Source organism: Macrobrachium nipponense, chromosome 31, assembly GCF_015104395.2.
Source record: "Macrobrachium nipponense isolate FS-2020 chromosome 31, ASM1510439v2, whole genome shotgun sequence".
Classification (NCBI taxonomy): Eukaryota; Metazoa; Arthropoda; class Malacostraca; order Decapoda; family Palaemonidae; genus Macrobrachium; species Macrobrachium nipponense.
The window spans coordinates 33,346,398-33,359,098 of NC_061093.1; the positions used below are offsets into that span (position 1 = coordinate 33,346,398).

Genomic DNA, 12,701 nt, shown 5'->3' on the forward strand with positions numbered 1-12,701 from the left:
TATTGTTTAGCATTGTGATGATTTGATGCCTTCATACGTATCTGGGACAGATATGTGTTCTTCAAACATTTTGATCCTTGTGGTTCCCCCCCTTCCCCCTGCTTCCTCAAGACTGCTTCTTGGAATTTGTCATTTCTTTTCTTGTTTGATGCAGTCCTAATTAGTTGTCTGTGCTGACCTTCAATAGCTATAGGTGAGCTATGAGTATAGCCCAAGTATTTGAGATTTGGGCCATTGATTTGGGTGTTTCCCATTATTTGAATGGAATGTGTCAACATTGAGAGCCCCTTCCCAGATTCACTCTTCCATCATCCTAGGATCTCTCTACAGTGCTTAACCATCTGATTGGTCCACCATATTTTCCCTTAAGTCAAGTTTTATGCCTTTGCTTGTTTGGTAAGTGACATCCATGCACCTTAGATGTGTCATTCATCCATAGAATTGGGCAATATTGGATTACCCTGTGTTCTAGGTTTGGTTTTCATTTTGGCATCCATTCTCACTCTATCCTGCCATCGGATTCCTAATTCCTAATGTTCTTCTTAAAACTTTATTCTCAAATTGGCAAAATGTTTTTTTCTGGGCTCAGCCGTGTCGCTCCGTGAAATACGTTCCTTTGAGCGCTAAATCCCTTAAGTAATAAACATATTTCATTGTATACATGATTGAAATACAGGTTATACCAGAATAATATACAGTACAGTAGTATACACATACTCTTAGAATCGAAAGAAGTTACTTTTGCTTTTAAGAAATATTTTCTAGGTTAATCTAAGTTAGGTTTATGGCCTTGACCAAATAAGGTCAAGTTAATATAGGTAAATTTTGGTGAAAAAAGGAGATTTATATTTTTTTACATCAGAAAGATTTTTAGCATGTTTTCAAACTTTTTGCTTTAGAATGATTGTTTTAATGTACATATGGGGTAATATAACTTAACTTAGCCTTACTTATGCTAACCTGTTGCGAAAAATATTTGGAAAATCTTGACATTTGTCACATCTAGATATGATTTCCCTCAGTTGGTATGGTCTGATGAATGTTATTGCTCATACATCTTGTGTAGTTTGTTCTTATGTAATATATTTCATACCATTTAGAGGGCTCATATTTTTCCTGCTGATCAGCTCTTATGGCAGTGTAAACATTACATTGTTATGAGTATAGTATCCTGAAGTTTTAAGTTCTTTTAAATTTTGTGTCCCATTGATATGTAACATTATGATTATGATTTTACATGGAATTTTTTTATTTACTCATATTTAAAAAATTCTTTTTACATTTTTTTTTTCCACAGAATTTGTGGATACTAACCTCTTGAGAATACTGAAGCAAGTAATTGAAGAAAAAGACATGATAACCACTCCAGTTGTGTTGAAGATATTAGCCAATATATCAACTGTGAAGGAAAACCATCAAGATTTTATTGATATAGGTACAGTTGTGCAGTGTTTAGTTTTTGAAAGACTGTCAGTTTTTTCTTGCAAACCTGTTATGTCAATTATGATTAGCCCGTAGTTTTGGTCTTCATGAATCCACATCAATTTATCCCCATTCTTAAAAAAAAAAAAATTGCTTGCTGACAATGCTAGGTGTACACTGGGCCTAAGGTCCAACCAAGACAGAAAAGATTCTCACTTTTCATGTATTTTCATATATCCATTGCAAGTTAGGAAGATTTATCCATTAGGTTCAGATATCCTGAGAAGGCATGTTTTGAGTTCCAAACTTCTCAGTTAGCTATAGGGACCTTGAAATTTAGAACTGTACTCACTCTCCTGTAAATAATGTAGACTTTCAGCATATTATAAATGAAAAAATATGGTTCTCTAAATTGTGGCAAGCCACCATATAGTAGTCTTAGCCTTTGAGCCATACACCTGTTTCTTCAATATCAACACTAAAGGTATTTGATCCTACAATGTGTTTATAGTCTTTATTTATTTTCATAGTCTTTATTATTTATTTTCAAGGTAGCCAACTCTTAAAAAAAAACATAGTAACACTACAAGGTTAGGCCTCTTGTAATATAAAGATCTAATTTCCTGTTCTCTCTCCCTTAGAGTGTATCCTTTCCCAGTGGCCTTGTTCAGTCTATTTTTCCCACAATTTGGAATCCTTCCTCTCTAAATAGCTACTCAGGCAAATGCAAACTGATGGTGCTTAGTTAAACCAATGAGATTTTTTAAAACTTAAGTTTGTTTTATACAAACCCATCAAATTTTTACAAAAACTCCCCACCTACTGAACCTCAACTTGTAGGGAGTCTGGATAACACAGGAAATTACTTAACTAATATTAGTGCAACCAGAGGTACTATCCAGAATAATAGCTGGCCAGATGAATGGCTCTTCTTTTCTTTTTTATTGTGTGGAGTTTGTCATGGGAGCTGCTGACTTTAGGATTAGGCAAATGTAAACTGATGGGTTCTTAGTGAAATTATTATATATTTAAAGAACTTCATTTTTCAATAGGAACTCATTCCTTGTGGTATACCATTTACTAACTTAGCCTTTTTTATGCTTCTCTTTAAAAAATGTTTTCTTATGTTCTTATAGGGAATCAGTTTCCAGTTTACAAAACAACTTTGATATCTTATATCTAGAAAGGTATTAAGGTTAATTTTTACAGCATCCTGTACAGGACTGTTGCTTTTATTTACAGGCTTGGTAGATGTCTTAAAAATATTTTCTGAAAACTCCCATCCTGAATTTTTTCTTCCTGCTTGGAGGGGCTTATATAACCTGAAGCAGTCAAATGGAGAAATGACAAATGGACAAGAAGTCTACGTAGAAGGTGTTTATCCTTTCAACCCTCCATATTATGATAAGGTATTGTATGGGATTTGGCATTGGCTAGATTTAGTTATAATTGTTTTATTGTGAATTATAATGAATGTCAGGTACCTTTAATAGTAAGTATTTAGCAGCAAAGATTTCTGGCTCCAGGTAATGTTTAAAAATTCAGGGTAGAACCTAAGTTTAAGCTCTTAACAACCTTATGTTTCCAGTGTTGCGCATCATATAGCAATTGGTTTTCATTCTGCTATTTTTCTTATATGAAGGTGAATATGTATTGGGAGGTCAGGTAATTGATCCCAAAGAACGTGTAAGATCCACCTTTTAGAAAAGAAGGGAAGCTTAGGAAATCGGAAAGAAAACGGGGGAGTGATAAAATTTGTGGCTTGTTTAATAAGGATAATAGGCCTAATACCATTTTCTGAATGCCAGCATATCAGGTTAATGCACCACCCCTTGTGTCTGAATAATCCACATCTTGTAGGCTATTAATCCTTTAACACCGATTGGACGTAATAAACGTTGATATAAATTGTCTGTTGGGTGCTGATTGGACGTATGGTACGTCGATATAAAAAAAGTATTAAAAAAATGCGCGGAAAACTAACTTATAGGCCTACCAGGCGAAAACTTTTGAATCACGCGCCTTGGGGGATGCTGGGAGCTCATGGATCAAGGCGTTTTGTTTACAATCGTTATCCAGGCGCGCAAGCGCGAATTTCTTTCTTCTTGCACTAAAAAACATCAGCGACACATCTCAGAAATTATTTTGTCAATTTGACATAATTTTTGCACCATTTTATATTAGCCGTTACATGGAGTATTATATATGAAAATGTGCACAATTTCATGTAGAATACTACTAAAAACAACTCATGGTTGTAGCTTTTATCAGTTTTGAAATATTTTCATATAAATAATGATAAGTGCCAAAATTTCAACCTTTGATCAACTTTGACTCTACTGAAATGGTCGAAAAACGCAATTGTAAGCTAAAACTCTTATATTCTAGTAATATTAAATCATTTACCTTCATTTTGCAACAAATTGGAAGTCTATAGCACAATATTTCGATTTATGGTGAATTTATGAAAAAAACCTTTTTCCTTACGTCTGCACGGTAACTCTTCCGAAAAAATCATAAATTTTTTCGTCCGATTGTCATAATGTTTGCACCATTTTAAATTAGCTGTTACATAAAGTTTTTATATATGGCAAATGAAATGTGTGCAATTTTATGTAGAAATACAACAAAAACAACCCAGGGGTGTAGCTTTTTTCAGTTTTGAAATATTTTCATATAAATAACATTTAAGTGCCAAAATATCAACCTTTGGTCAACTTTAACTCGACCGAAATGGTCGAAAAACGGAATTGTAAGCTAAAACTCTTACATTCTAATAATATTCAATCACTTACCTTTATTTTGCAACAAATTGGAAGTCTCTAGCGCAATATTTCGATTTATGGTGAATTTATAAAAAAAAAAAACATTTTCCTTACGTCCTCGCAAAAAAAGTCAGAAAATTTTTCGTCTGATTGTCGTAATGTTTGCACCATTTTAAATTAGCCGTTACATAAAGTTTTATATATGAAAATGTGCGCAATTTCATTTAGAACACAACAAAAAAAACAACCCATGGTTATAGCTTTTATCATTTTTGAAATATTTTCATATAAATAATGATAAGTGCCAAAATTTCAACATTCGGTGAACTTAGACTCGACCGAAATGGTAAAAAAACGCAATTGTAAGCTAAAGCTATTACATTCTAGTAATATTCAATCATTTACCTTTATTGTGCAACAAATTGGAAGTCTCTAGCACAATATTTCGATTTATGGTAAATTTATGAAATAAACTTTTTCCTTACATCCGCATGGTAACTCTTCCGAAAAAATCATAAATTTTTTCGTCCGATTGTCGTAATGTTTGCACCATTTTAAATTAGCTTTGTCAGATAAGTTTTTTATATATGAAAATGTGTTTGCCTTACTTTCCATTGAGAATACAACCAAAAACAACCCATGGTTCATAGCTTTTGATCAGTTTTGAAATATTTTCATATAAAATAACGATAAATAGAAAAAATTTGTCCTTCGGTCAACTTTAACTCGACTGAAATGGTCAAAAACTGCAATTGTAAGCTACAACACTTACAGTCTAGTAATATTCAATCAATTACCTTCATTTTGCATCAAACGGGAAGTCTCTTGCACAATATTTTGATTTATGGTGAATTTTGAAAACAGTTTTTTTTACGTCCGCTACGTTACAAATTCATGCATCATTTTGTGATAATATTTTCTCTGTGTTGCCTTGATCATTTTACGATGTGTTATATACCAAAATGATCGCAATTTAGTGTACAATACAACAACAAAAAATGAACTCGTTAGCTTTTATCGTTTTGCTTACAGCACGATTTGTATACATTATATATGAAATTTTTTTTCGTGCTGTCATATATCCCAATATTTATATATGATAATGATATTTTTTTTTCATTTCGATGGTTGCATACTAAACTTCAGGCAATGACAAAAAAAGGAGCCAAAATGAACTCTTAATCTTGAAAACTAAGCGTGCTGTGATTTTTTGAAAAAAACCATTTTTTTCCGCTTCGGCGCTCACTCGCGAATGCCGCCGGCATACGGGAGACAATTTTTAAAAATACCGCTTTGGCGTTTTAAGGGTTAATGATGGTTTTGACTACAGGTGTTATATTATAATTGAAAAAGATGTCACAAGGCCAGTTACAAACCTTACCTGACTCAAGCTAAGTTGCTGGGTCCTTATAAGTAAATTTATTTTAGTTATTGTTTTTTCCCAAAGTGATGCATTCAGTTCAGGTTATGGTGCATTGTGACTGGTGTATCCAGTCAGTGGTACAGTCAGTTAAACACTTATGATCAAAATAAGGAATACTTATTGAGTCAACCAGGTTGAGGATTTCCAATTTCTACAGAGGAAATATGAAATGCCTTGGCCTTGCAGATGCTATATAGTTGCCTTTGAATAATGGGACGGCATTCTTCAGTTCAGGAGAAAATGGCCAGAATATTAGCCTTCCTATGGTAAAGAGATAGTAAAGCTACTGTGTGGCAGAATAAAAAAACTATTTAGGAGGGGAAGGTTTGATTCATACCTCTCAAGAAGTGACATAACAGAAGAATCACCAGTAAAAGGGAATAAAAGTGCAAAAAACGGGTGGATAAAAGCCATTTTAATATAAAGATTTATTAACTGTAATTATCAAATGAGAAAAATAAGTTAGTAGATCACCTAATTTTATAAAGTGAGTTCATTAGTAACTACTGAATGGAAGACTGGCAGTCCAGAAAGTAGAGACTGGCAGGGGATGAGCAACTGATGATTATCACAATCAACTTTTATCACTTATGAAAGGAGAAAAGACTGTAAGAATGAAACTAAAGGTATAAGTGAATTAGGAATAGGATGAATAACTAGTTTGTATCCTGCAGTAAAATTAGCAGTATGGGGAAAACAACTCGGCTGTGAGTAGCCTTGTAGGCATACAAAGAGTGAGACAGGTGATTGAGGGGTTTTGGAGGTTCTTTGTGGTATGTGCACTACACTATGAACTTTTTCAAGATCACAAATGTAGTATAAATGAGTTATGAGATTGGGATGCAATAAAATTAGTGTGGGAAACATTTATATTTTAAATAATTGTCTTGATTATTAGTTCTGCAGTTTGAGACCAGATAATTGTCTTGATTATTAATTCTGCAGTTTGAGCATCTACAAACTGGATTGAAAGTGGGGGTATTTTCATTAATACAAAAAAGAATAGAAAAATTGGATGGCAGAGAGAAAAATTAATGGAAGATACCTTTGAATCCTTTAATCTCAATAGGTTGCAATCATTCAATTTTTTTAAGGCCATAGGAGATAGAAGAGAATAAATGATTCAGCTATTATCCAGAGATTCATTAATTTGTTGATTACAAACTTTTAAATTGTTGTCAGGTATAGTATACTCGTTGTTAAAATGTTAAAAAAAATCATTATACTGTTGAAGGATCCTTTAAAGCATACAATTTATTCTTTGTCCTTATTCCTACTTATGCTTTTGTGTAATTTATTCTCGGTGATGATATCATGTAAATCCATGTGTGAATACTAGTTTCCATTTTTATTAAGCTTATTGCCCTTGGTAAGATGGATACTTGTTGGGTTAAAATGACCTAGCTTTGTAATCCCATTTTATGCTTCATTCATGCATTATTGCTGTGTTTATAAAATCCTTAAAGGGTCTGAAAAAATTTTACGCAATAAAGATAATTTTAAAGTGTCTTCCAAGTGATTACGATATATCCATCTTAATTATTATTTTATTAGATCTAAAACTGTTTGAGCTATGGACTGATAAATATAAGACTCATGTTTTATTATGATTCTATTTCCAGGTTTGTTAACTTTGTTACTAATAAATGGGTTAAATTCTTAATTTTCATTTTCACCTGTCTGTATATATATATATATATATATATATATATATATATATATATATATATATATATATATATATATATATATATATATATATATATATATATATATATAATAATATAATAATATATAATATATATATATATTATATATATATATATATATATATATATATATATAATATATAATAATAGTATATATATATATATATATATATATATATATATATATATATATATATATATATATATATATATATATATATATATATATATATATATATATATATATATATATATATATATATATATCAATATATATATATTATATATATATATATATATATATATATATATACCATATATATATATATATGTATGTATAACACATATATATACACATACGTACACACATACACACATATACACATATACATATATACATATATACATATACATATATATATATATACTATATGTATGATTTCGTTCCCCGTCCAACTGGACGGTGGTTCGATCCCATGGGGGTACGAAATTATTATCGACTAAAAAATCCCCTTCGGTACATATATGAAAATATATCAATTCCGAGGTAGAGCGAATTAGATATTAAAGGACATTTGTAGCTCGAATGATTTATATGAATCACGGTGATGTGATAAATATTCATATATATATATATATATATATATATATATATATATATATATATATATATTATAATTTTTAATAGTCTTAATGACATGGCTTATCAGTTGAGGGTTATTTAAGATTGCAAATATAATATATATATAGATATATATAATATATATATATTATTAATATTATATATATATATATATCTATATATATATATATTACATGAAATATAATATATATATATTATATATATATATATATATATATATATATATATATATATATATATAGATATACTATATTATATATATATATAATATTATATATATATATATACTATGTATGTATATCATCATTATCATCATCATCATCATCATGGCTATCACTCGATTCGAGTATGAATGCTCTTGGATGTCGTTACTGAAGGGTTCTTATGTGGCTAATGAGACCAATTCTTGAGCCACATACTCTGTAACAATTGGGGCATGTGTTGTTAGGTGGGAGTGGAGGCTGTGGATATGTAATAATTGGATTTTGAAGTGAATACTGTCAATGGAATTTACAAATGCCTGTTATTCATCTTTATTTTTTCAGCAGGAGAATCCTTTGTTAGATATCATCCTTGTGCATGGCATAAAGGGTTCTGCATCTTGGACCTGGCGTGAGCATGACCAAGGGAAATCTAAACCACTTATATCTCAAGAGCAGCGTAGAAAGTTGTTAACTGGACATTCAGAAGGTATCTCATAAGTAATTTTCTTTCCATTGAAGTGGTAACAATATTTGCAGAGATATTTCAGAACATTATAAACATTGGTATCAAGCACAATATAATAACATTATGCAACACAAGTTTGTATTAAGAAGTATAACTTAGGCAAATTTTGTTACATACTTTGTCAACATTATTCCAAATATATGTGGCAAAGATTTACATAGATTTTTGAAAGGTATGTCCCAGGCAGTTCTAGAAATTAGGTAAAATTTAGAAGAGTAGGAAATATGTGCAAGAGTTGGGAAGAATTCTTAACAAGAAGAGAATTAATTATATTAGTAAATGAAGTTCCAAGGAACTGAGTTTATCATAAGTTTGCTGGGAGCAGTACTAACAGTGTTCTTATTTCTAACAATAGTGTGATGAAGATGAAGGTACAGTACCCTGAACATTATTGTACAATCCTTTGCAGTAATGCTATCATCGAAAGATGAATACATATAGACAGTTCAAGAAAGGCACTGGACAATAGTATATAGTAGTTGGTCAGATGGAAAATTAAATATTTTGCATATATTTTTTTCTTTTAGTAAGTTTCACACAGTATAGGGAATGGTCAGGAACTAGGTACAGATATTGTACTCCCTCAGTTTGTAGGCTTCTCAAACCTCCATGTGACCCAGTTCTGCTTGTGCTAGATTCCTTTGGTCTGTTGCTAGTCTGTATGGTTTGATTTTTGGCATAAGCTTTGCACCCCCATGCGGTGTAGTCTTACTATTCTCAGCCCAGACCCAGTGCTGCTTAACAGTATACTGACTTAGAGAATAGTTTTTTTAGTAAACCTATTACTCAGGCATTAGTTGCTGGTAACTCATTCAAGTACTGACCAAATCCATTTTTACTTGAGTCCACTGATTAGAAGACGTGTAATGTTGTATGCAGAATAAATAGATGAAAGAGGCAGGAGAAATATAGAGAAGGAAAAGATAGTGAGGAGAGAAAAATTCAAAGGAAAGAATGGGAGCAAGAGCATATGCAGAAGAAGAGAGAGAGAGAGAGAGAGAGAGAGAGAGAGAGAGAGAAAATTAAGAAGAAAGAATGGGAACTAGGGGAACTAGAGCATATTAGAGAGAGAGAGAGAGAGAGAGAGAGAGAGAGAGAGAGAGAGAGAGAGAGAGAGAGAGAGAGAAATAAGGAAAAAACAGAATGAGAGTGATGGCATCCAGAAAAATAAAGAGAGAATTAGTAGCAGCACATAAAGTACACTTGTGATCTTATTTGAAATAAAATGATGAGAAAATCAAAGTCAAAGATCTGGCAGTATATTCCATAAATGCTTCACCTACCATGTGTTTTGGGTGAGCATGCAAGTAGAACCTATAAGATATAAGAGGGAAAGCTACAAGTATACTGTATTACACAAAAAATTTGAAGTAAAATGCAGAGTTTCACCTGGTCTCCACTGTATAAGTATATTGTAAATTATTGTATTTCTGGGTCGACCTGTGTTCGCCGGTGAAAAGGTCCTTCTTACTACTTTTCTGATATAAATAATTTCCAAATATACCAGAGAAAGTTAAACCATGGTATGCAGAGTTACTACCCTCGCGCGAGCACCTCAAGGGCGTCGTGTATAAAGAAAGGGCGTGTGAAAGCCACTAAACACAGGTCATCTTCCAATTAGATTACTCCTTCGTCAATACATGGACATGGGATGCGCCGTTACAGCGGTCTCAACCACACCGCTCCGACTCCCCCAGCCCCCGCCCGATGCGAGCGCCATCTTTCATCCTTCTTTTGGACTCGTGCGCACCGTACACTTTCAAATTGTGCTTGTGTTTTTTGGACTTATTTCATCATGGCTGAAGCTCTACCTTCACCTGGACCAATGTTAAGTACCACAATTTCTGTTTTCATTAAAAACAGTTTATGAATTGGTATAATCCATGTAATTTTGGGGTTTTTATATGAGCATGGTATCGGCCATGTGCAAACAACCCGATCGTAAACAAAGCATGTTTGTTTCGGTCTGCCCCTACGTGTATTTTGAGATTGCTATTCGCTTTCTTCTTTACTGCCACATTCGATCGTATGTCTCACAGTGTTATTACTGATCCACTTATAATTCAGTTTAATTTACATGAGACTGTTCGTATTAGCGGATTTCATTGTATTGGACGTCACGAGTCCCGTTATTATATTTAGATAGTCTTTACGGCGTTGAGAACATTCCTTGCCGTTTTAGTCTATAGGGTGAAACACTGCGGCAGGCCCAAACAGGCCACCTACTACCGTGGTGAGGGTTGGCCTTCCGTGGTGTTTTACCTTAGTCCTCCCTTCCTCGCTTATTCATCTTATTTAATTATGACTATCCTTTTATTATTGCTTTTATAGTTTATGATTTGTGAGAGCTTTTTCGTTCATATACGAATTGTAATAACTACTGTCTAGTACTGGAAGAGGCTGGATACCTCCCCCTCTTTTTCAGTTGCCTTATAGTAGCCCGCTTGAACTCTATTGCTAACAAGGTTGGATTATTTCCCCCTTTTGTTAGACTCAGTTAAGTACTATCTTAACAGTTCTAAGTACATAAGTTACACGGAATTGGGGAAAAAATTTCCCCCTTCCGTGTTCGAGAGAGGCTGGATTGATCCCCCTCTTTCGTTGCCTTATAGTACTTTTAAGCTTGGCTACGTATTAAGGTTATTATGCTTTAGTTTAATCTAGATAGACTCTCATATTTTATCTTTTCATTCAAGGTAATTCCATTGCTTTCATACTTGAGCTAGGCTGCGGTACCATTCTCGAACATAGTTAGCCTAGGCCCCCTGTTCTTGGTCCAGACCGATAACATTGTATCCTAGTGTACCACCAGGTTTTAATGCCAATTATAAAAAGTGGTCTTGGGAAACCACTTTCCATAGTTTTCCCCGACTTTTACCAAAGAATTAACTTTAATTGGTATTTCTATCTCCTGTGGTCCGCGATACGTTGTCTCGAATGGTTCATTAACATTGTGGTTAAGACCAACCACTATCGGCCGCCATTTGCGTTTCTACCTGTATTCCTCCCAACATGTTCTACCATTAGCCCCCCCCCTCCTTTCTTCCCCCGCCATGGCTTGGGGAAGATAAGGACGGGTGGAGTGTGAGTAATTCAATAAGAATTACCTTACGGAACTCCGTTCGCCGGAGCTCCGTTCGCCGGAGCTCCGCCGATGGAAACTCCGTCTTTTTAAGAGGTTACGATTAGAAACATTGTTTAATTTTCATCATGTTTTATGAGATGTTCTGTTCATCATCTCCGGCATTGCCCATGTCGATTGGGAGACACCTCCCCTCGATAGGCTTTCCTGTTTCTTGATATGGTACCCATCCTCAGCTCCGGTAGTATTGCTCCGGTGATGTATTTCACCGGAGATTAGCAATATTAAGAATAAATTCTCTAAAATAAATATGGATCTACCTTGTTGATACTGGATTTTCAATTTCTCCGGAGCTCACCGGACCTCCGGGATATAACGGAATAAAATTGTGAATCCTTCTTTGTTCCGATACGTAATACAAACCCTCGGTCCTTTAACAATAGGAAGTAGCTAGCGGCAGCTGGAACGGTCGTAAGCTTCGAACAAGGGGAGAACGGTAGTTAACTGCTTGTCCGACAGTCGCGCGCCGCGCGACTGGGAGGTAAACAAATCACTTTTGCTTTCGGCCGCGGGTGTGAAGGACGTGTTCGTCATCGCTCTCTGCCCGCTTCATCGTCGTATGCTTTGTTTTTATTGTGTTTTCTACTAATGGTTTGTTTGACTTGAAAATGAAACTGTAAGTACACTGTTTTCATTTTCATTACTTAATTGTGAACCAACATGGAGTTATCGCCGTAGATGCGGCGATTTCCTCTCTTTTTTTTCATGAATTGAACCCTTGAATTATGTCTCGGTGCCGAGGGCGGGCGCGCTCGCGCCGAGTCATGTATTTTGGGCGAAAGTGTGTAATTGAAAAATGTAAGTACTCTTTTCATTATATTTTTGCCCTGTGCGTTCGTTACCGAGAGTGTGATTGCGCTCGGCACGA

At 33.9% G+C, this 12,701-nt stretch overlaps 1 protein-coding gene across 1 annotated transcript in view; it reads left to right on the forward strand.

Annotated features, from left to right (window-relative positions):
- Positions 1-12,701, forward strand: part of LOC135206817 (protein SERAC1-like) — a gene marked incomplete in the record, with an annotated part of 105,994 nt that overhangs the window by 11,162 nt on the left and 82,131 nt on the right. The window contains 3 exon segments of the mRNA XM_064238307.1: positions 1,298-1,435; positions 2,665-2,831; positions 8,508-8,652. Of these exon segments, the coding sequence (XP_064094377.1) occupies positions 1,298-1,435; positions 2,665-2,831; positions 8,508-8,652 (450 nt within the window).